General features: G+C 47.8%; 1 protein-coding gene across 1 annotated transcript in view; it reads left to right on the forward strand.

The window, feature by feature from the left end:
- The window catches only part of LOC146808472 (transient receptor potential cation channel subfamily M member 2-like), a 2,315,843-nt gene that overhangs the window by 2,154,539 nt on the left and 139,108 nt on the right, over positions 1-22,196 (forward strand). The window contains exon 25 of the mRNA XM_085623958.1: positions 6,275-6,407. Coding sequence (XP_085480084.1) covers positions 6,275-6,407 — 133 coding nt within the window. The remainder of the gene's footprint in view (positions 1-6,274; positions 6,408-22,196) is intronic.

Genomic DNA, 22,196 nt, shown 5'->3' on the forward strand with positions numbered 1-22,196 from the left:
ATCCAGCACACCACTCCTCCCCTTAAGATTTGACTTGGGCCTAAGACCTATTAAAGAGGAGCTGGGCTTGAAACCTTTGACTTTTTGGCGTAAAATCTGGAGTGCGCCTGAGCTAGTTACCCATAGGGCCGAACTCGCGGAGATCTTGTGTTTACCCAAGGTCTCACAAATACCATGGCTAAAATATATCAGGCTCACTCTTCAAGCCTTGGGAAGACCAGACTTGTGGTCTAACCCGGAAAATACATGCTGCAGGATCTCCCGCAAATCTTTAGCAAAGGCTTACTTTGAGTATAAGCTACAGATTACTATTGAGACCATGCAAAAGGGATCCTTATCTAACCACTTCCTTGCTGTTAAAGATTTTTACCATCTAGAGTCCGTCTTTGATGATGTGTCCCCTTTAATAACAAGGAAGTTATACATGCAGTGGAGATACGGTACCCTTCCTTTGAGGGCACATACTGAATACTGGACAAAAATACACACCATGGCTCATTGCCCAGCATGTGCTTATCCCAGAGAGAATGACCTACACACTATATTTTTTTGCCCAGCTTATAACATAGCTCGGAAACATTGGCTCATTCCTCTCCTCAAAAATTTAGGCTTTAGGAATTATTCTTCTGCATATAGAATCTTAAAAACAGATCTATCTGCCCCAACTGTATTCGCAGTCGCTAGATTCCTTACAGCAATGTGGTTTATCCGTAACCATTTTATCAAGCTTAACATGACTGCATGTATACCTTGAATGTTTTTAATTGAATGTTTTAAGGTCTTCTAATTTCATCCATATGTAATCTTTCTTTTATTGTTGTACAAATTTATAACTGTATTTTGCTGCATCTTTTATGGTCCAAGTGATCGAAATAAAGATGATGATGATGATGATGAATGAGTTTGTGTCATTGGTTTTATTTACTAAATGAGTTATCTCTCCCATGTGAACATGATGGTGTTTGCACTGTGAACTTGTATTGAAAGAGCGTTCACCTTTATGTCTAAAATTTTAGATAAACGTATGAATCTTACCCAGAGTCTTTGGTTATTTCACTAAGATATATGAATTAGTTAGAAAACTGTTAATATCAGCATCAACTATCTCAACTAATGGTCCATTGACCAGAGGAAAGAGTGTTGATTCATGAAGGATTAGTTAGGCTATATATATTGTTTCGAAAATTTAAGAGTACAGGAAACTAGCTAATCGACATCTGATGGAATTACAAAACTTGATCCCCAGCGGGCACTGGGGAAAATTGATGGAAGATTGGGTAAATGTGTATGGGCCTTGCTGAATTTTGTAGAGTATTTTTCTTCTTTTTATCCCTGTCTCACCCGCTGGATCACTAGGGTTCAAAACCTAGAGCTAGGCACTTTGCAAAAAAGGGTCCGTTTAAACTGTGAAAATGTGGTGTGTCCATGTTGTATTTTTGGCCATTTCCTGTCGCGGGCGCTAGGCCTACCCACACAAGTGAGGTACCATTTTTCTCGGAAGACTTTGGGGAATGCGTTGTAGGTGGAATTTTGTGGATCCAAGTAGATTCCAGATCTTTCCACCTCAGAAATGTGAGGGAAATTGTTTTTTTACAAAGTTTGAGTTTCGTAAGGGATTTTGGGTAACAGAACCTGGTGAGAGCCAGGCAAGTCACCACATCCTGGATTCCCCTGGGTGTCTAGGTTTTAAAAATGTATAAGTCTGCTAGGTTTCCCTAGGTACCGGCAGAGCCAGGGTTCAAAATCTACAGCTAGGCACTTTGCAAAAAGAGGGTCCGTTTTCAGTGGTGTCACTAGGGTTGGTGTCACCCGGTGGGGGTAACTCATGGTGTCACCCTCTCACGACTTACAGCATGAACCTCCTCCACCCCGAGTCCGCCAGCGGACACAGTTGGCAAATAACGGGACCATAGGGAATCCTTAGTAACGTTTGTAATTGTAGGTCCTATATTTACAAAATGTGCCTGTTAACAACAGTGTGATAATGACTCATTAATCAGGTTGTACAGTGGGCTACCTGCTAGTCAACAGTTTATTGGAATTTATAATATCATAGGTATGGTACTTTTTACTGGTGTGGTGTTCCCACTATCCAGAAACACGATATATCAGTGGTCGAAGTGGGGGGAAAAAAGTAGGGGAACTGTGGGCGGAGAATCAGAGGGCGGGAATAACCCGAGGATTGGATCAGTGGGCAGAGGCGTGGCCAGAATGCGCAAACATCCCAATTTTTTGTATTTCTTTGGTTTCACTGCCCAGTTTTATCAACCAATGGATACACATGATTATTTAAGGTTATAATGAGTTATTGACAGTAAAATGTATTCACAAAGTGGGATATGCTTCTAATCACAGAATGTCCCCAAATACGATAAAATGTGGAATCACAAGCCATTTGTCGCCGAGCCATGGAGTTTCTGTCATCAGCACTTCTCCCTTTTCCAAAACAGCAGTTAAAACATGAATGGCTAAAAATCCTAGTTTGCAAATGTTTTCTAAATAATAATGGCTCTGCCATATTTGCCTCATAATGCAAGATCTGCAGCATGATCTGACCATTTAAACTAATAAATTGTTTGTAGCTCAAACATATCAAAAGTTAATAAAAAATGTGACTTGTGTTGCTGCGGAGTAGATGACAGTTAATAGCTCACTGTTCTATGTTAGGATTTTAACTTATAAACTGCAAGTAACAAAAGGATCTCTCTGACAAAAGCAGTAGCCCACTGGCCTATTTATATTATGTGCACTTTGTGTTCTGCATGGTACATTTTCTTTGCAGCAGGTACATTAACCCTCTGAGCTACATTTCCATGAGTCAAATCTTCCATTAAACAAAATTCCGACCTCTCTCTAGGAAGAACATTAATCACCAGAGTCATCATGACATTTTTATTGTTACCGAAAATTACTGGAGGCCAGGAAGGAGGCAGCAAGCTCTTTTAAAACCATAATATACTTGCAAAAATGATGCCTCCACCTAAAGTCAGAACCTGGTGCGGTCACACCGGTTGCACCGCCCTAGAGCTGACCCTTCGCAAGGGTCCTGTGATCTCAGTGACAGGGTCACTCTTGTTCTAGGGTGTACTGCTTCATAGGCCTGCCTACAAGACTGGAGGTGAACTTCAGTATGAATAGTGGTGGACAAGCCTTGAAGGTTAACCTACACTTGTCCTGCTAGGGTCCACCTGCTGGTGCTATGACACCGGGGCTTCTAATGTCTTGCGAAGCCTTCTAAGGTCTAGCATGAGATAGTGCTCTCTCAGGAGAGTGGTCTGGTGGACTGGTTATTAAGGCTGAACCTGGTTCCCCAGTTCCAAATTCAGCAGCTCTGGCCATAGTGCCACATCCTCTCCCCCACTGAACACCATTCTGCCCCACTGAGAAAAACTCAGACTGCCTTCAACTACAACACAATTGTTGCCAGCTATAAACACCTGGATGCGGCTCAATTGAAATTACACACTGGGCAAGAGCAATATGTGGCCTACATTTACAGCAAAAAAAAGTGACAGCATCCTGGAAAAAGCAAACACTCATAGGGAATGCAAAATTTTGCAAATCATGTGAAATGTAAGCAGGAACAACATGGTTACCTTAACGCTTTTACACTCACTGTTCAGAAATCAGTGAGTGCTTTTGCCTGAAAAGTTAGGGACATGACAACAGGGCCCTGAAAGGACCCATTTTAACGTCCATTGCTTATATCCTTACAAAACGTAAGCAGTATGGTAAAAAAAAGACAACATCCCTAGATACAGAGCAGCAGTACAAATTTTGATTTTCAATCCTCACATTGCAGTACCTCCAGGATTGGTGCACTAGTTCCAAGCCCAGGGAAAACAAAGCCAAGACAACAAAAATAGCGCTTCACTGGCAAACTCTGTAAAAGTGGCGCTAATGTGTTTGGGTGTGAATAAAATCAATCTGGTCAGTTTGCTACCACTCTGTCTTACTTGATTCAGTTATTTATTTTTCATATTTTTAAACTTTTATTCCCGATGCTGCACTTTGGAATTAAATGTCAGAAAAATACGACATTGATTTCCAGCAAAAGTGATTTTCTTTTTTGGATCCATTTCACAGGGAAGCAAATAAAAGAAAGGAGAGGAGACAGTGCGCACTGCGCACTGCGCACAGGCACCTTCTCCTCCTGAAAGGTTAGATTGCTCTGCGCACACCGGCCCTGTTGGTGTCACCCCATGTGAGCGTGTCACCTGGTGCGGTCCACACCCCCCGCACTCCCATAGTGACGCCGCTGTCCGTTTTCACTGTGAAATTGTGTTGTGTCCACATTGCGTTTTGGTCCCTCTCCTGTCACGGGCACTACACCTACCCACACAAGTGAGGAACCATTTTTATCGGGAGACTTAGAGGAACACAGAATCGTAGACCAACTGTTATTACCTATTGACTTTCAATGCATTTCTGCCCTCCAAATGTAAGGCAGAGTGTAAAAAGAAGTCGTTTTGAAAAATGACCTATAATTCACCTGCTGGTATGGGTACCCACAATTTCGGAGATGTGCAAATACTCCAGCAACGTGAGCTGCTAAGTCTAAGTGACATTTGGTGTACCCTAGCATGATTTTACGAATACAGGTGGTCGCTGGTGGTCATGAGCAGTCACAGTCAGACGACTGCTTCTTGAGTAGATTTGCCCCCACTCAAGTAGATTTTCTTCTCGAGTAAAATCAACTCCGATGGTCATGCATTCTCTTCTGCACTGCATGGTGCAATTTGTGCTGATTATTCCACTCTGCTCCAGCGACCGGTGCTAAATTGCAGCACGAGCAGAGAGACATGCACATGTTCTGCCCATTGGCTGAGTTTTTATGTAACTATGCAGGATTCCGCGGAGTGAAACTCTGCGAGTTCTGCCCACCCCTAGAAATGACTTCTGGGCAAAGTGTGGGTGGTAGCTTGACCAGCCTTGTTTGAGATCAACACTGAATTATACACAGAAGTGATGAAGTCACTAGTCGCTATTGGGGATGCACACTATGATCATTTTGGACCCAGCCATGTGCAAATCAGTCTTGACCCTGTTGCAATAGGAACAGTACGGTCCCAACTGCCAGACTAGGTCATCCCTGAAACGGAACACATGCAACCCAAGACTGGCGTCACCCTGATTGGAGCGCATCATTCAGGTGCAACTCCGTTCCAGTGGCACAGTGAGCACGAGACCCACATCTGGGGTTGGTTGTGTTCCTCTTCAGGGAGGACCTGGACTGGAAGTTTGGCAGGAACTGCTCCTATTGGAGCAGGGTCAAGACTGATCTGCATATGGCTGGGTCCAAACTGAGGTGGCATGATGGGCAAAATAACAACTGACTGGGATGCGGCCCAGAGTATTTACCAGTGGCTGAGATTAATTAACCACTCTATCCATCACTTTACTTGTACTTTTATTTGAGATCAAGGAGTAATCATCTTTCCATTTACAATGGCAGGGGGATCCTAGTGAAACAAGTCAAATATGCCCGCCTCAGCGCCCACTAAATTAAGGAACTGCAGTGACCACCTTGGGGTACTCCAAGCTTCAGAGAGGGTCTTTTGTAATCCTGCTGATGCTAACATTGAAATTATGACTGAATATAATCCCTAACGGGACGCAGGGAGGTGCTTCCTCTTTGAACATTGTGCTTATTGGCTTGGGGACACCACAAGTCCTGCCCGTTGTATCAGCCCTGAACTCATCTGGTTCCTTATGCTCCGATAGACACTGCTTCAGCTAATCAGTTACTAAATGCAAAGGATTTACATCCACAGGAATCGATTGCATGTGACCCATATGACTTCTTCCGATGGCAGCTCGAGCTTCTGATGAGCCACAGGCCGGCCAATCGCATGCATCAAGCGGGACTACAGCAGACGTCTCACCCTAAGATAGGGAGCTTTGCTGAGCAAGGCTGACCTTGTACTGGTGAGACCCTTAGATTCACTCCTGATGGTTGAAACGTCATCCACGACCCCAACAGACTGAATGCATGAAAATGACTAACTGATTATTAGATATCGAGCAAGTGATGTCGGAAAGGCTAGTGAGTGGACAAGGTCGGTTACTCAAGTTTACATAATGTTTTATTGAACATGAGGGGGCTATTAGCACAGTGACGTTTGTCCACATGTGAAGTTCCTAGCGAGTACTAGATGTTAAATTGAATTATTGGTGAGGATTCATTAATGTAATCTGCTGTTTTGTGGTTTTATGTGTATTCCATGGGACCTGCAGGTTCTTTTTTCTGATGTTTCTGTAATTTCTGTCTCAGTGCTCGAGTTGGATGACTATAAGACTGCAGATCTCTTATTCTGGGAGGAAGACATGAAGAAAGATTACCTCCATAAACAGCGAGAAGAAGAGAGTCAAAGCACAGACATGAAAATAAGAGAAATCTCCAAAAAGTAAGTTTGTCCCTCACACCACTGTAATGCATATGGTGATGAAGGCCTGCACTCCCTCTAAAGGCGGGAGTGCCTGGAGATCATTCATTTTGTTATGCTCCCTCACACTTTCACTCATTCTCTCTTAGTCTCTGGTGCTTAAAGAGTAGTTTGTGTACTTAAAATGCAGAGCCTCATGGTGTACAATAATACCAACTAGAACACCCTGAACAGGCCCACCCTTTAGATTTGCAGTCACCTGACATTAGCATCTTCCCCCTTCCCTCCAGGGCCTTGTGCAAAGTTGTGACAGTTTGTTTACACAGCAGATGAAACAGGCGACCGGTTTGATGAATAGCTCTTGTTTACCAAAGATCTTCTTGCCAGATATGTTTGTGGCAACATAATAACGGTAATACGACCAAGCACAACAGATTGAATACAAACATAGAATTGTAGACAAATAATAGAAAGTGCCAGCAGACCCTATAGACAGACTGAAAGTCTCCTTTGACCGGCAGTCGGGCGCCCAGAACGCTTCCCAAATGCACCTGAGTTGTGGTAATAAATCATTGTTTGAGGAGAAAAAGAAAGAAACTGCAAAAGCAAAATAAAGGTCTCTTCAGGTGTAATCCTTGCAGCACACAGCGGGAAGGGGGCTGGGGGGGAATGGGCTGGGAGCGGTCAAGGGAGGTGGAAGGTGGGTTCACCCCACCCGAGAGCGCCTCCTGTTTCAGGTGGGTCTCCGGAGAAGGGACTGCCTGTGGTATCCCCGGCACCCCGTTGTTCTTTAGAGTCTGAATGCAGTGTCTCCCAGCCACACTCTACAAAGGGTTCTGAAACCGAGGATCCGTGACGTGTAGGTTCTACAGCTGGTTGGGCTAAGAATCGGCAAGACTTCTTTTCTTGAAATAAGGTTTATTCAGGAACAGCACAGCAATATACATCTGTCCATCTGTGGCTCCAGGTACAACTGAAACCCAGATGGAATCTACAAACTCAAGCTCTGGAGAGAACATGGAACACAGTATAAAAGTATACAAAGCGCATGCATGCAACCAGGCTATGAGATGATATTAGTTAAAGGGACAGTTACTCCAAATATGTATAGAATGTAACACATCCCCCTCATCAAGTAAAACAATAAAAAGAAACAAGACTTCTTGCTGTTGCAAGAAGAGAATTCTCGCAAACTAAAAAGAAACATCAATGCATAGTTCAAACGAAATCATAACGTTTTTGGGGAAATTGTCTCAGCCGATTAGAAACTTTAACTCTTGAGGCCACAGTATTATTTCCACATTTACTGTGGGCAACATCAGATTGAACATCAAAGTGCTCGTTACTGAGATTCTTCTCTTCCTGTTCAATTTCATGTACTTTTGCAAAGTAATTATCAGAACATTTAGCAACCCTTCTTATATTCCACACTTTACCATCTTGAGTGATAACGCTATTTTGAAAAACTTTTCTAATTTGTATGGCCTTGCCAAATTTACTTGTACCTTTATTGATCAGACCAGGTTTCAAAATCCTGACCCAATCATCAGCTTTAAATGAAGGTATTTTAGTCTTCCACTTGTTATCAAACCATGTCTGGGTTTTGTATTGCTTGTTTTTTACTCTGAAGACAGTGTTTTGTAAACATTGTTTCTCAAAACAATCCTTCCTCTACTTTTCTTTGAACCACCACGAACATCCTCTGGAAGCCGGGTCTCTTCCTTTCAACAGTTTAAAAGGATTAATTTCCGTAGTAGTATGCGGAGTGATGCGAAATAACCACAATCTTTCTCTCAACACACTCAACAACCACTTCCTTTTTTAACTGCTTCTACCACAAAACCCTTCAACACACGATTGAAGCGCTCAACTTGACCATTTTCATGTTGTCCATACAAAGATGTAAAAATATGTTTAATGCCACAATTGTTTAGAAACTCTTTCATCTCTGATGGCGTCAATTGCACACCATTGTCTGTGACTAAAGTGGAAGGACAACCTTCACTTGCAAACACTTCCTTTAAAAAGTTTATGACAGCAGAAGGGGTTGCCTGTGACACTAATTTCACCTCTGGCCACTTGGAATGATAATTTACTAAAACAAAAGCTAAGCGAGAATTCTCTGGCAAAATGTTAAAAGACCTTGAGATGTCAAAAGCAATTTTTTGCCAATATTCCTTAGGCCATTGAACCATTTTTAGTGGGGGAATATTTACCTTCAACATTTTCTCACCAGAGACACATACTTCACACTACTCCTTGACAGTGCGATCAACAAACCCATCCATTCCAGGCCACCAGAAATAATTTCTGATCAAACGTTTCATGGCTGAAATTCCCGGATGTGTTCTGTGAGCAATTTTAAGGATAATGTTTTGTATACCTTTCAGGGGAATTCATTTACCTCTTTTAAAAAGGAGATTACCTTCAAATTCCAATTCCTCTGCAACATTAAATAATGGTAATAATTCAGACCTGATGTTATGCTTCCTAGGCCATCCTCCCATTACAATTTATGTTACGTCTTTCCAATCATCATCGTTGCGTTCACATTCCTCCCACATACTTCCAGTGATCTCATTGAACTGCACTGGTACAACATCATTTATATTGACCACAAGATCACACTCTTTGTCTATACTCACTTCAGTGTGACTACATAGTAAGCGTGATAGGAAATCTGCAGTAACATTTTTCTTCCCAGACACATATTCCGCTTTGAATTTGTATTTCTGGAGCTTTGATGCTAACCTGGCAATTCTTGACGTAGAATTCCAACCTCCACTAGAAGAAAGTATATTAACTAAAGGCTTGTGGTCTGTCCTCAAAATAAACTTGCTGCCCCACACATAGGTGCGATAATGTTCAATAGCCCAAACACATGCAAGTAACTCTCTATCAATAACCGCATACTTGCGTTCAGTTTCATTTAATGTTCTTCATGCAAATGCTACATTCCACTCCTCTTTGCCACTTTTTTGTGACAACACTCCTCCTATACCGTACAAACTCGCATCAACAGTGATAATGCATTCTTTCCTCACACAAAATGGTTTTAAAGTGGGTGCACCTTCAATTTCTAATTTGATATCATCAAACGCTTTCTTTTGTTCACTTGACCATACATAAGGAATATTTTGTCTTAATAATCTTCTCAATGGCTCCATCTTTGTTGCAAAATTCTCAACAAATTTGCTGTAATATTCACACATATCCGCAAAAGATAATAACTGATCCTTATTAGATGGAGCTGGCGCATTGAGTATGGTATCCACATTAGACTTTTTGGGAACAACACCATCACCAGACAAGGTGTGGCCTAAATATTCCACCAATTGTCTTTACAATTTGCATTTTTGTGCTTTAAGGATGAGACCATGTTTTTCCAACCTCTTGCAAACTTCATTTTAATGTTTCCCATGTTCTATTTCATCTTTTGAGAAAATCAGTATATCATCTTGGAAACATTTAACGTGTTGATCAATGTCCCTGAAGATCTGAAACATTACCCTCTGAAAAACAGACGCTGCTGATGCCAAACCAAAGGCACTCTTGTGTACTGGTACAGACCTTGAGGTGTAATGAATGCAGTGAGTTTTTTCGACTCTTCCGTTAGTTCAATCTGATGGTACGCAGACCTTAGGTCTAATGGAGAAAATGTTTTTGCACCTTCCAGCATGGACACCACCTTATTTATATTGGGTAGGGGATGACAAACTATGACAATCTTAGCACTCAAAGCTCTTAAATCAACACATACCCTCAATGTTTGATCTGGTTTGCACACTAAAACAATGGGGAAAAACCATTCAGAGGACTCAATTTCCTCGATAATGCCTTCACTAGATAATTCCTTGAGCATGTCCCTCAATTCTTCTTTTACATTAATTGGTACACCCCTCAACTTTTGTTTTACAGGACATGTTTTTTCTTTTAAGAGGATTTTGTGAGAAAAGCTTTTTAGTTTTCCCAATTTGTCACAAAAAACATTTTTGTAATCTTTTACTAATTGTGCTTCTTTTCCACCACAACCTATATTTGCATTTCTATCTGTACTCACATCTTTACCTAATATCACTTGTTCACTTGATCGTGGATCCAAAATGATGCCCAATTTCCACTGATCCCGCCAGCCTAATACATCTACACCCTTGACTTCAATATATAGTTTTATAACTGCACTTCTTCCTTTAAAACATAACAGCATATTAAAATACCCTTTCATAATAATTTAAGTACTGTCAAAACTACTTTTAGCTACAATATCAGATGCTTGTAATTGTCTACATATCTCACTCATCCTTTCATTGTAATACTGTTGAGTGATAATAGTCCAAGGAGACCCAGAATCGGCCATAAGCTCTAATTCTGCGCCTAACACTTGTACAAGTAATGTTAGAGCTCTCACAATAGTTCCTTCATTTTAACCCACACTCTTATTGGTAATGGGCGCAACAAATCCCTTGTCACACTCAGACAGATCCTTGTACTCACTTCTATTATTTACCTTATTGGTTTCAGAAATGCTTCAAACCATCCCATGTGTTTGAATACAATTTCTTCTATTATCTCTGCAAACATTACCAAAATTGCCCATTCTTCCACATTTCCTGCATTCTCTTTTAATGGCAGGACATCCTGGGAACGATGCCATGTGAGATTTACTCCCACAACTGTACCATACATTTTGATTAACATAACTTTCATATCGTTTAACAGAATTGCTAATATTGTTTTCACCAACCCTGAATTTGGCCTGTGGAACCTCGCTCTTATGATCATTTTTGTTTTTAAATGCACATACTTCCTCCACCCCTACTACCTTAACAGAGTTTTGTCTTACCGTCTGCATCCATGATTGTTCTAGTGCTTTAGCTGTGGCTATTGCTTCTGATAATTTTGGATCACCCATAGCTTTTCCTGTATTTTCTTGTTCCTCACATGTACAATGATCTGATCTCTTATCATTTCATCGGCAATTATGCCAAAATGACAATGCATACTTGACGATCTCAAAGCAGTCAAAAAACCATCAAAAGATTCTTCCTCTTTTTGTGCCCTGGTGTAAAATTTAAATCTATTTAACACAATATTTGTTGTGGGTTTAAACCTTTTCTCCATCCTTACCATTGCCTCTACATGTACATTGATATTTTCTTCTCCATTTTGTGCTATCACTTGTGGAAGCGCTCTGAACATCACTTGTCCTTCTGAACCTAAACAGTGTAAGAAAATATGTTTGTTTCTTTCTTTCTGCCCCCATGCGTTTGCCATCAATAGCCTTCATATATGTCACAAACTCTTCCTTCAACCTTGTCCATGGTATGGGTGGTTCGCCTTTATTTTGTAAAAATGTCCCTGGTGGTTCAAATTGCATGTTGTTTCTTTGTCTTTTAAATACCAACAATACTATCAATCAATCAATCAAGATACTTATAAAACGCACTACGTACCCGTGAGAGTCTCAAGGCGCTGGGGGGGAGGGGGTGCTGCTACTGATCGAAGAGCCAGGTCTTGAGGAGTCTTCTGAAGGCTACTGGGTCTGCCGTAGGTTGGTGGAGAGGGTGTTCCAGGTCTTGGCGGCGAGGTGGGAGAAGGATCTGCCGCCGCCGGTCGTTCTTCGGATGCGGGGGCTGTGGCGAGGGCGAGGTCGGCGGAGTGGAGCTGGCGGGTTGGGGTGTAGAAGCTAAGGCGTCTGTTGAGGTATGCTGGGCCGGTGTTATGGAGAGCTTTGTGTGGTGAGGAGCTTGAAGGTTATCCTCCGGTTGACCGGGAGCCAGTGCAGGTCTCTCAGGTGGGGTGTGATGTGGCTGCGGCGGGGGATGTCGAGGATCAGACGTACTGAGGCGTTCTGGATGTGTTGCAGTCGTCCCAGGAGCTTTGCTGACGTTCCTGCGTAGAGGGCGTTTCCGTAGTCCAGTCTGCTGGTGACGAGGGCCTGGGTGACTGTTCTTCGAGTTTCGGTGGGGATCCACTTAAAGATCCTGCGGAGAATTCGGAGGGTGTTGAAGCAGGATGAGGAGATGGCGTTGACCTGTTTAGTCATAGAGAGTGTGTAGTCGAGGATGACCCCTAGGTTGCGTGCGTGGTCGGTGGGTGTTGGGGCGATTCCCAGTGCGGTCGGCCACCAGGAGTCGTTCCAGGCCGAAGGGGTGTTTCCGAGAATGAGGACCTCCGTCTTGTCCGAGTTCAGCTTCAGTTGGCTGTTCCTCATCCATTCGACGACAGCCTTCATGCCTTTGTGGAGGTTGTTTTTGGCAGTGTGAGGGTCTTTGGTGAGAGAGAGGATCAGCCGAGTGTCGTTGGCAAAGGAGATGATGTTGAGGTCGTGCTGTCGGGCGACGTGGGCGAAGGATGCCATGTAGATGTTGAACAGCGTCGGGCTGAGGGAAGAGCCCTGGGTACCCTGCAGATTATCTCAGTGGCCCTGGAGCGGAAGAGGGGGAGGTGGACGCTCTGGGTTCTGCCGGAGAGGAAGGACGTGGTCCAGTCCAGGGCCTTCTCTTGGATTCCGGCGGCATGGAGGCGTGTGCGCAGTGTGTTGTGGCAGACCATATCGAAGGCGGCTCGCAGGTCCAGGAGGATGAGGGCCGCTGTTTCTCCGTTGTCAAGCAGGGACCTGATGTCATCGGTGGCGGCAATGAGGGCGGTTTCGGTGTTGTGGTTACTGCGGAACCCGGACTGGAATGGTTCAAGGATGCTGTTCTCCTCGAGGTAGCAGGTCAGTTGTTTATTGAGGATTTTCTCGGTGACCTTCGCCGGGAACGGGAACAGGGAGATGGGTCGGAAGTTCTTGAGGTCCTTGGGGTCTGCCTTGGGTTTCTCAAGTAGGGAGTTGATCTCGGCGTGCTTCCAGCTTTCCGGGAAGGTTGCTGTCTCGAAGGAGATGTTGATTACTTTCCGGAGATGGGGTGCGATGGCTGTGCAGGCCTTGTTGAAGATGTGGTGAGGGCATGGGTCTAGCGGTGATCTGGAGTGGATGGTGTTCATGATCTCGCTGGTGTCCTCGTCGTTGATGCTGGTCCAGGAGAGCAGGCGGTTGGTGTGGGTGGTGGTCGTGGGGGCGGTGGTTGTCGGGGCGGTCAGGGCATTGAAGCTGTCGTGGATGTCGGCGATCTTGCGGTGGAAGAAGGTGGCCAGCGATTCACAGAGGTCTTGCGAGGGCGGGATGTCGTTGGTGTTGGAGCTGGGGTTGAAGAGTTCTTTCACGATGTTGAAGAGCTCTTTGCTGTTGTGTGCGTTGTTATCGGTCTTTGAATGAGGTCCTCTTGGCGGTTCTGATGAGTTGATGGTGCCTGCGTGTGGCGTTCTTGTGAGCTGTGTGGCTGTCCGGTGTTCGTTCGCAGAGCCAGTTCTTCTCCAGTTTTCGGCATGTTCGTTTGGAGGCCTGGAGGTCTTCGGTGAACCAGGTGGCTTTCTTGCTGGTGTGGCTGTTGGAGGGTGTCTTGAGTGGGGCGAGGATGTTGGCGCAGTTGTCGATCCATTGTCTGAGGTTGCGGGCGGCGGTTTTTGGATTGGTGGAGTCGACGCGTGGGTTCTGAGCGAGGGTGGTGGTTAGCTGGTCTTCGGTGACTTTGCTCCAGCCGCGTCGAGGCATCTGTTGGGTGCGGTGGTGCGTGGTGGGCTTCCTGAAGGTCAAGTGGATGCAGTGGTGGTTGGTCCAGTGGGGTTCTGTGGTGTGGTTGAAGGTGATGTGGGGGCTTGTGGTGAAGATGGGGTCAAGCATGTGGCCAGCGGCGTGGGTGGGTGTTGTCACAAGCTGTCTGAGTCCGAGGTTGGCAAGGCAGTCGATCAGGGTGTTGGTGTCGTTGTTGTTCTCGAGGTGGAAGTTCAGGTCCCCGAGAAGGATGTAGTCCGTGGAGATGAGAGCTTGTGTGCTGATGAAGTCGGCGATGGAGTCACTGAACTGCGGTCAGGGTCCGGGGAGTCTGTAGACGAGGGTTCCTCTGAGGGTGATGTTGGGGTCGGTGTGGATTTGGAAGTGCATGTGTTCGGCTGTGCTGAGGGTGTCTTCGGTGTTGGTCGAGACTCTGAGGATGTTCCTGTGGACGATGGCGATTCCTCCTCCAACGCCGTTGGTACGGTCCCTGCGGGTGATCTTGTAGCCTTCCGGGATGGCTATGGCGATGTCGGGAGCTGAGGTGGGGTTCAGCCAGGTCTCCGTCAGGAAGGCGACTTCTGGGGAGGTAGAGTCGAGAAGGTCCCAGAGTTAAACGGCGTTTTTTGCAGGTGGAGCGGGTGTTGAGAAGAATGCATCTGAGGTAGTTGGGTTCTTTGGTTGGTGGTTTGGTGGGCGGGATGCTGGTGAATCTACAGTTCTGGCAGGTGAAGGGTCCTTGGGTGAGCTTCGGGGTGGCCTGGTAGCAGGTGTGTTCTCGTCCGGGGTTGAGTGCGTGGAGGGTGCTGGCATCATAGCGAAGTCGGGCGTTGTGGTGTTCGCGGGGGCCAGGGGTTCTGGCGCTGAGAGCGGTCCAGGCGCGGACGGGCGCAGATGGCAGGTACAGAATACAATGGAAGACGGTCACAGGCAGACGAGGCACAATGCAAGTACAATACAGAGCAAGTCTAGAGCAGGGGGGGCGTGGCCGCAGGGGAAGCAGCAGCGGGGAGAGTGGCAGTAGCACGCGGGAAGGACGGTCACAAAATACAGGCACAGAATACAATAGAAGACGGTCGATAGCAGAAGTGGCACAATGCAAGTACAATATAGAGCTAGTCTAGGGCAGGAAAGCAAACCTATGGCCTACCACTGGCCATCAGGGATGAGGTGCAGGTGGTAGCCTGCGGGTGGAGGCGCGCCTCGATTTCCCCCAGCGGAAGCGGCAGCTGGGCAGATACATGGGCAGAGACACAGGCACAGCCAGGTGGGGCTGCGCGGCGTGGGGTGACCTTCCTCCAGACAGGGTCAAGGGTCGATTAGGATGGCGGTTGGAAAACCATTCGGACTGCAATGGTAGTGGAAATTAACCATCCGCAGGTACCGCGGGAAAACCAGCGGCCAGATTATGATGAACTGCCAGTAAAATGCTACAGCGACAGACCGATGCCACGAAAGACCACCGGTAGCCTGGGGGGCAGGTGAAAATCTGTCCGCGGTGGTCGCATTCACTGCGGAAAGACCCAAAACCCCCGCACGATCAGCAGATTGACCGCACGTGAAATTAGGATATCATTGCGGTGACAGCGGAACGGTCCGCTGTCTCCGACCGCCACGATTGCAACCATTGATGAATGGTGGAGCCGGCGGAAGGGCAGTTGTATATCAACCACCGCGGTCTCTCCGGAACAGTAATGGTGACCGACAAAAAAACACACAAGAAGGTTACCAAGTGTGGCCATTAACCTGGCTCAGCCTAAAAAAATCACCTAACACACCCCAATGACACATCCCCATGGCAACTAAAAAATACAAATCCCAGGTCAACCCACACAACACACCTGGCAGGAATACACCATTTTGACCCACCCACATAGCTGAGTATAAAACCAGCCCCGTCCCTGATCAGAATCCTTTGTACAACTCCACTACTGAAGGGCCCAACCCCAGAGCACAAAGGAGAGGCACATCTGCACACATCAATCCATTACAACAACAACAAACATACACACAACACACATATCACCTGACCTCAGGTAGGTCGCTCCCCCACGCCGCACAGCACCGCCTGTCTGAACGTGTCCCCCTGCTCTGATGGTGCCCTTTTGCCTCTTGACTCTGTTGCCTTGTTTTTGCCATCTGACTCCGCTGCTTTGTTCTGCCTCTATTTTTGGAATGTCTGTTCAATCTGTGCCCTTGTTACTCTGTTGCTCTGCTTGTCTTTTATTTTTTGATTCTCAGTTCAGTTTGTGCCCTTGTGTTTTCTTCCCTCCGTGCGCCGCTTTTCCAGCCGCTGCGTCTCCTGCGGCCCAGCCCCCGCCTGCCCATTTGTTGCCTGCTCCTGCCTCCCAGCTGCTACTCCCTCCCACCTCCCCTCATAATGGCAGCCGCTGCGCGGCTGGCCGTGCCTAAGGCAAGCCCATCTGCGCGTGTCCGCGCCTGGACACCCTGGTCCCCGCGACTGCCACGACGCTCGTCTCCGCTACGATGCCAGCACCACCCACGCACTCAACACCGGACGATCACACACCTGCTTCCTGGCCACCCCGAAGCGTACCCAAGGACCCTTCTCCTGCCGAAGCTGCAGCTTCACCAACCTCAGAGCCACCAAACCACCCAATGAGAAAGGACACAACCACCTCAGATGAATTTTACTCAATACCTGCTCCGCCAAGAAACACTCCATCGACCTCTGGGACGTACTCGACTCCACCTCCCCAAACGTCGCCTTCCTGACGGAGACCTGGATGAACCCCCCCCTCGGCACCCGACATCGCCATAGCCATCCCTGATGGCTACAAGATCACCCGCAGGGACCGCACCAACGTAATAGGAGGAGGAATCGCCATCGTCCACAGGAACACCCTCAGAGTCTCAACTAGCACCGATGACACCTTCAGCACTGCCGAACACCTGCACTTCCAGATCCACACTGATCCGAACACCACCCTCGGAGGAACCCTCACCTAGAGACCCCCCGGACAACCGTCACAGTTCAGCGACGCCATCACCGACTTCATCAGTACGCACGCCCTCGCCTCCAAAGACTGCATCCTCCTCGGGGACCTGAACTTCCACCTCGAGAACAACAATGACACCAACTCCACCACCTTGATTGACAACCTCACCAACCTCGGACTCAGACAGCTCGTCACAACACCCATCCACTCTGCCGGCCACACTCATGACCCCATATTCTCTGCAAGCTCCCATGTCTCCTTCAGCCACACCACCGAACTCCACTAGACTGACCATCTCTGCATCCATTTCACCTTCCGGAAACCCACCACGCACCACTGCACTCAACAAATCGCTCGCCGATGCTGGAGCAAAGTCACCAAAGACCAGCTAAACAATACCCTTACCCGAAGCCCACCTATCGACCCCACTCATCCCCAAACCTCCACCCGCAACCTCAGACAGTGGATCGGTGACTGCGCCAACACCCTCGCCCTGCTCAAGAAACCCTCCAACAGACACACCAACAAGAAAGCCAGTTGGTTCACCGCAGACCTCCAGGCCTCCAATCAAACCTGCCGAAAACTAGAGAAGAAATGGCACCGCGAACAGACACCGGATAGCTACGCAGCCCACAAGAACGCCATCCTCAGACACCATCACCTCATCAGATCCGCCAAAAGGGCCTCCTTCAAAGGCCGCCTAGACAACAACGCACACAACAGCAAAGAGCTCTTCAACATCGTGAAGGAGCTCTCCAACCCCAGTTCCAACACCAACGACATCCCACCTTCGCAAGACCTGTGCGACGCCCTCGCCACCTTCTTCCATTGCAAGATCGCAGACATCCACGACAGCATCAGAACCCTGACCGCCTGACAACCACTGAGACCTCTGACCTCACGGCCACCATCCTCACTGACCCCCTGCTCACCTGGACCAACATAAACGATGAAGACAGCATCAAACTCATGCACACAATCCACTCCGGCTCTCCATCAGACCCATGCCCACACAACATCTTCAACCTAGCCAGCGCCACCATTGCACCCCATCTCCGCTAGGCCATCTACATCTCCTTTGAGACCGCGACCTTCCCGGAAAGCTGGAAGCACGCCAAGATCAACGCCTTACTCAAAAAAAAAACAAGGCTTAATCCAAGGACCTCAAGAACTTCCGACCCATCTCCCTGCTCCCGTTCCCGGCGAAGGTCATTGAGAAGACCGTCAACAGACAACTGACCCACTACCTCGAGAAGAACAGCATCCGGGAATCATCCCAGTCCGGGTTCCGCAGTTACCACAGCACCGAAACTGCCCTCATCGCTGCCACCGATGACATCAGGATCCTTCTGGACAACGGCGAAACTGTGGCCCTCATCCTCCTAGACCTGTCAGCCGCCTTCGACACTGTCTGTCACCGCACCCTATGCACATGCCTCTACAACTCAGGGATCCGAGACAAAGCACTGGACTTGACCACCTCTTTCCTCTCCGGCAGGGCCCAGAGCGTCCACCTCCCACCATTTCGATCCGAAGCCACCGAGATCATCTGCGGTGTACCCCAAGGATCATCCCTCAGCCCGACATTGTTCAAAATCTACATAGCACCACTCGCTCACGTCACCTGATTGCACGACCTCAACATCATCTTCTCCGCCGACGACACCCAGCTGATCCTCTCCCTCACCAAGGACCCCCCTCACCACCAAAACCAACCTTCACGAAGGAATGAAAGCCGTCGTTGAGTGGATGAAGAACAGCTGTCTGAAGGTGAACTCTGACAAGACGGAAGTCCTCATCCTCGGCTCCACCTCTTCGGCATGGGAGGACTCCTGGTGGTCGACCGCACTGGGAGCAGCACCAACACCCACCGACCACGCACGCAACCTAGGGTTCATCCTCGACTCAATGCTCTCCATGACCAAGCAAGTCAACGCCGTCTCGTCCTCCTGCTTCAACACCCTCCGCATGCTCCCCAAGATCTACAGGTGGATCCCCACCGAAACAAGAAGAACGGTTACCCAGGCCCTCGTCAGCAACAGGCTGGACTACGGTAACGTCCTCTACGCAGGAGCCTCAGCCAAACTCCTGAAACAACTCCAACGCATACAGAACGCCTCCGCATGCTTGATCCTCGAAATCCCTCGCCGCAGCCAAATCACACCCCACCTGAAAGACCTGCACTGACTACCCATCAACACGAAGATCACTTGCAAGCTCCTCACCCACGCTCACAAAGCACTCCACAACACCAGACCCCGGCATACCTCAACAGACGTCTCACCTTCTACACCCTGAACCGCCAGCTTTGCTCCGCCGACCTCGCCCTCGCCACCGTCCCCCGCATCTGAAGAGCGACCACTGGCGGCAGATCATTCTCCCACCTTGCCGCCAAAACCTGGAACACCCTCCCCATCCTCCTACGGCAGACCCAGGACATACTTACCTTCAGGAGGCTACTCAACACCTGGCTATTCGAGCAGTAGCAGAACCCCTCCCCCCAGTGCCTTGAGACCCTCACAGGTGAATAGTGCTCTTTACAAATGTTATGATTGATTGATTGATTGATTGATCACTACCACCACCTTCACACCTGCACCTTTAACCCATTTGCACATCACACACCATGTCACAGAAGAAAATGCCCAAATTCACTGACAATGAGTTGTCAGTGATGGTAGGTGAGGTAATCAGAGTTAGAACCACATTTGTTTGGAAACCTGGTCCAACAGACACCATTAGCCACCAGAAATCAAATGTGGGCAAGGATATTCAACCATGTCAATGCAGTAGGGACCATCCCACGCTCCCAGAAGGAGACCAGGAAGCGGTGGAATGACCTCAAGAGCAAGATAAAAGAGAGGAACAACAAGAACCTTAAGCTGGCTCAGATGACTGGCGGTGGCCCTCCCATTCCACTACGAACATTCACCATATGGGAGGAGCAGGTGCTTCCACACTGCATCCATAGAGTCTCACAGGAATAGCCGGGGAGTGGAGGCTGGTTAGTACCAACAAATGTCTACCGTCACACTGCTATGTACTGTCTTGCACAACTACAAAGTTACACCTCATGGGTCCAAATGCAAGCATGTGCACCACACTCTCCCCAAAACATGTCTCACAGTTCCAACATTCACTCCCTCTGCTTCACCCCAAAGGTAGCTAGCAATATTACCATGGGGGCAGGTGTACAGGAAGCCAGCACTACAACTCCCACTAGGCCCCCTGTCCCAAAGCTCAGCAGGATGGAGCACTCCCCCCACCCAGAAGCAAGTGGCAGCCATTACATTCCCCTCATCAAACTAACAGGTAGGTAGCCATCTTAACAGGGAGGGGGGTTTGCTCACATCAAACGTATAGGTAGGTGGCCATCTTAACAGGAAGGGGGTTTGCTCACAACTAACTTACAGGTAGGTAGCCATCTTAACAGGGAGGTTGTGTTTGTGGCTGGGAAGCCTGCACTACAACTCCCACCAGGACCCCTGTCCCAAAGCTCAGCAGGATGGAGCACTCCCCCCCCCCCCCAGGAGCAAGTGGTAGCCATTACATTCACCTCATCAAACCAACAGGTAGGTAGCCATCTTAACAGGGAGGGGGGTTTGCACATATTAAACTTACAGGTAGGTAGCCATCTTAACAGGGAGGGGGGTTTGCTCACAACAAACCTACAGGTAGGTGCCCATCTTAACAGGGAGGTTGTGTTTGTGGGTGAGAAGCCTGCACTACAACTCTCACCAGGCCCCCTGTCCCAAAGCTCACCAGGCTGGGGCACTCCACCCCCTCCCAGAAGCAAGTGGCAGCCATTATATTTCCCTCATCAAACTAACAGGTAGGTGGCGATCTTAACAGTGAGGGGGGTTTGCTCACATTACACTTACAGGTAGGTAGCCATCTTAACAGGGAGGGGGGTTTGCTCACAACAAACGTACAGGTAGATAGCCATCTTAACAGGGAGGCTTTGTTTGTGGGTGGGAAGCCTGCACTACAACTCCCACCAGGCCCCTTGTCCCAAAGCTCACCAGGATGGAGCACCCCCCTCCGCCCAGAAGCAAGTGGCAGCCATTACATTCCCCTCATCAAACTTACAGGTAGGTAGCCATCTTAACAGGGAGATTGTGTTTGTGGGTGGGAAGCCTGCAATACAACTCCCACCAGGCCCCCTTGTCCTAAAGCTGAGCAGGATGGAGCACACCCCCCCCCCCCAGCCAGAAGCATGTGGCAGAAACTGCATTGCTCAACTCCCACCAGGCCCCTTGTCCCAAAGCTCACCAGGATGGAGCACCCCCCTCCGCCCAGAAGCAAGTGGCAGCCATTACATTCCCCTCATCAAACTTACAGGTAGGCAGCCATCTTAACAGGGAGGGGGGTGGTTTGTGGGTGGGAAGCCTGCACTACAACTCCCACCAGGCCCCCCTGTCCCACAGCTGAGCAGGATGGAGCACCCCCCCACAACCATGTGGCAGCTATTCCCCTCATCTGTGCCACAGAACAGGTAGGTAGACAGTGCATGCACCCTGCCTTACTCTCACAAAGCATGGAGCCATATGACCACACTAGCCCTCACATGTCAGCTCACTTGGCATAGATTCAAAAGCCATTTCCAGTGTGCATACAGAAATGTGTATGTAACTGTCACAGAATTTCCAGGTGACTCACCAAATCACATGTTGAAGAAATTCTGGGCACAATCATGCACAGCACTGAATTCTATGTGCAAGTGCGATGGGTGCAGAGCATCAAGGCCCATATGAACACAAAACATGCATGGTCAGTTGTATAAAGAAAGAAAGTACATGTTATGACAAAGGTATGCTTTAGATTACAATGGCTAGTTCATGCTCAGATGGAACGTCTCCCATGTAGAGCAAACCAAAAAGACGCTTCCCATAAAGTTGTTGTGCTGCTAGTTGTCAGATGAGGACATGTCCTTGTAATGACACAATCTGTACGTGGAACATGGTATCTATTGACATGGTACACCATGGACAAGTAATGTATGTACATCAACATCATGTTATGATGCTCAGTATCTTACAGCCATACCACGTGGTTGCAATGTAAACTGTGTGGTCTATCACATGTAACATCCAAATGTCTAAAAGTAAGTGTGCGGGGTGCCCTTCAATGACCATTTCACCTCTGTTCAACAATTGACTGCTGCAGATGACAACACCGACCTGCAGAGCCAGTCTCCCCCTCACCCCCCAGAACATGGACTCTCTGATGCAGACTCCCCAAGTTCATCGGATG

Source organism: Triturus cristatus, chromosome 8 (genome assembly GCF_964204655.1).
Source record: "Triturus cristatus chromosome 8, aTriCri1.1, whole genome shotgun sequence".
NCBI lineage: Eukaryota > Metazoa > Chordata > Amphibia > Caudata > Salamandridae > Triturus > Triturus cristatus.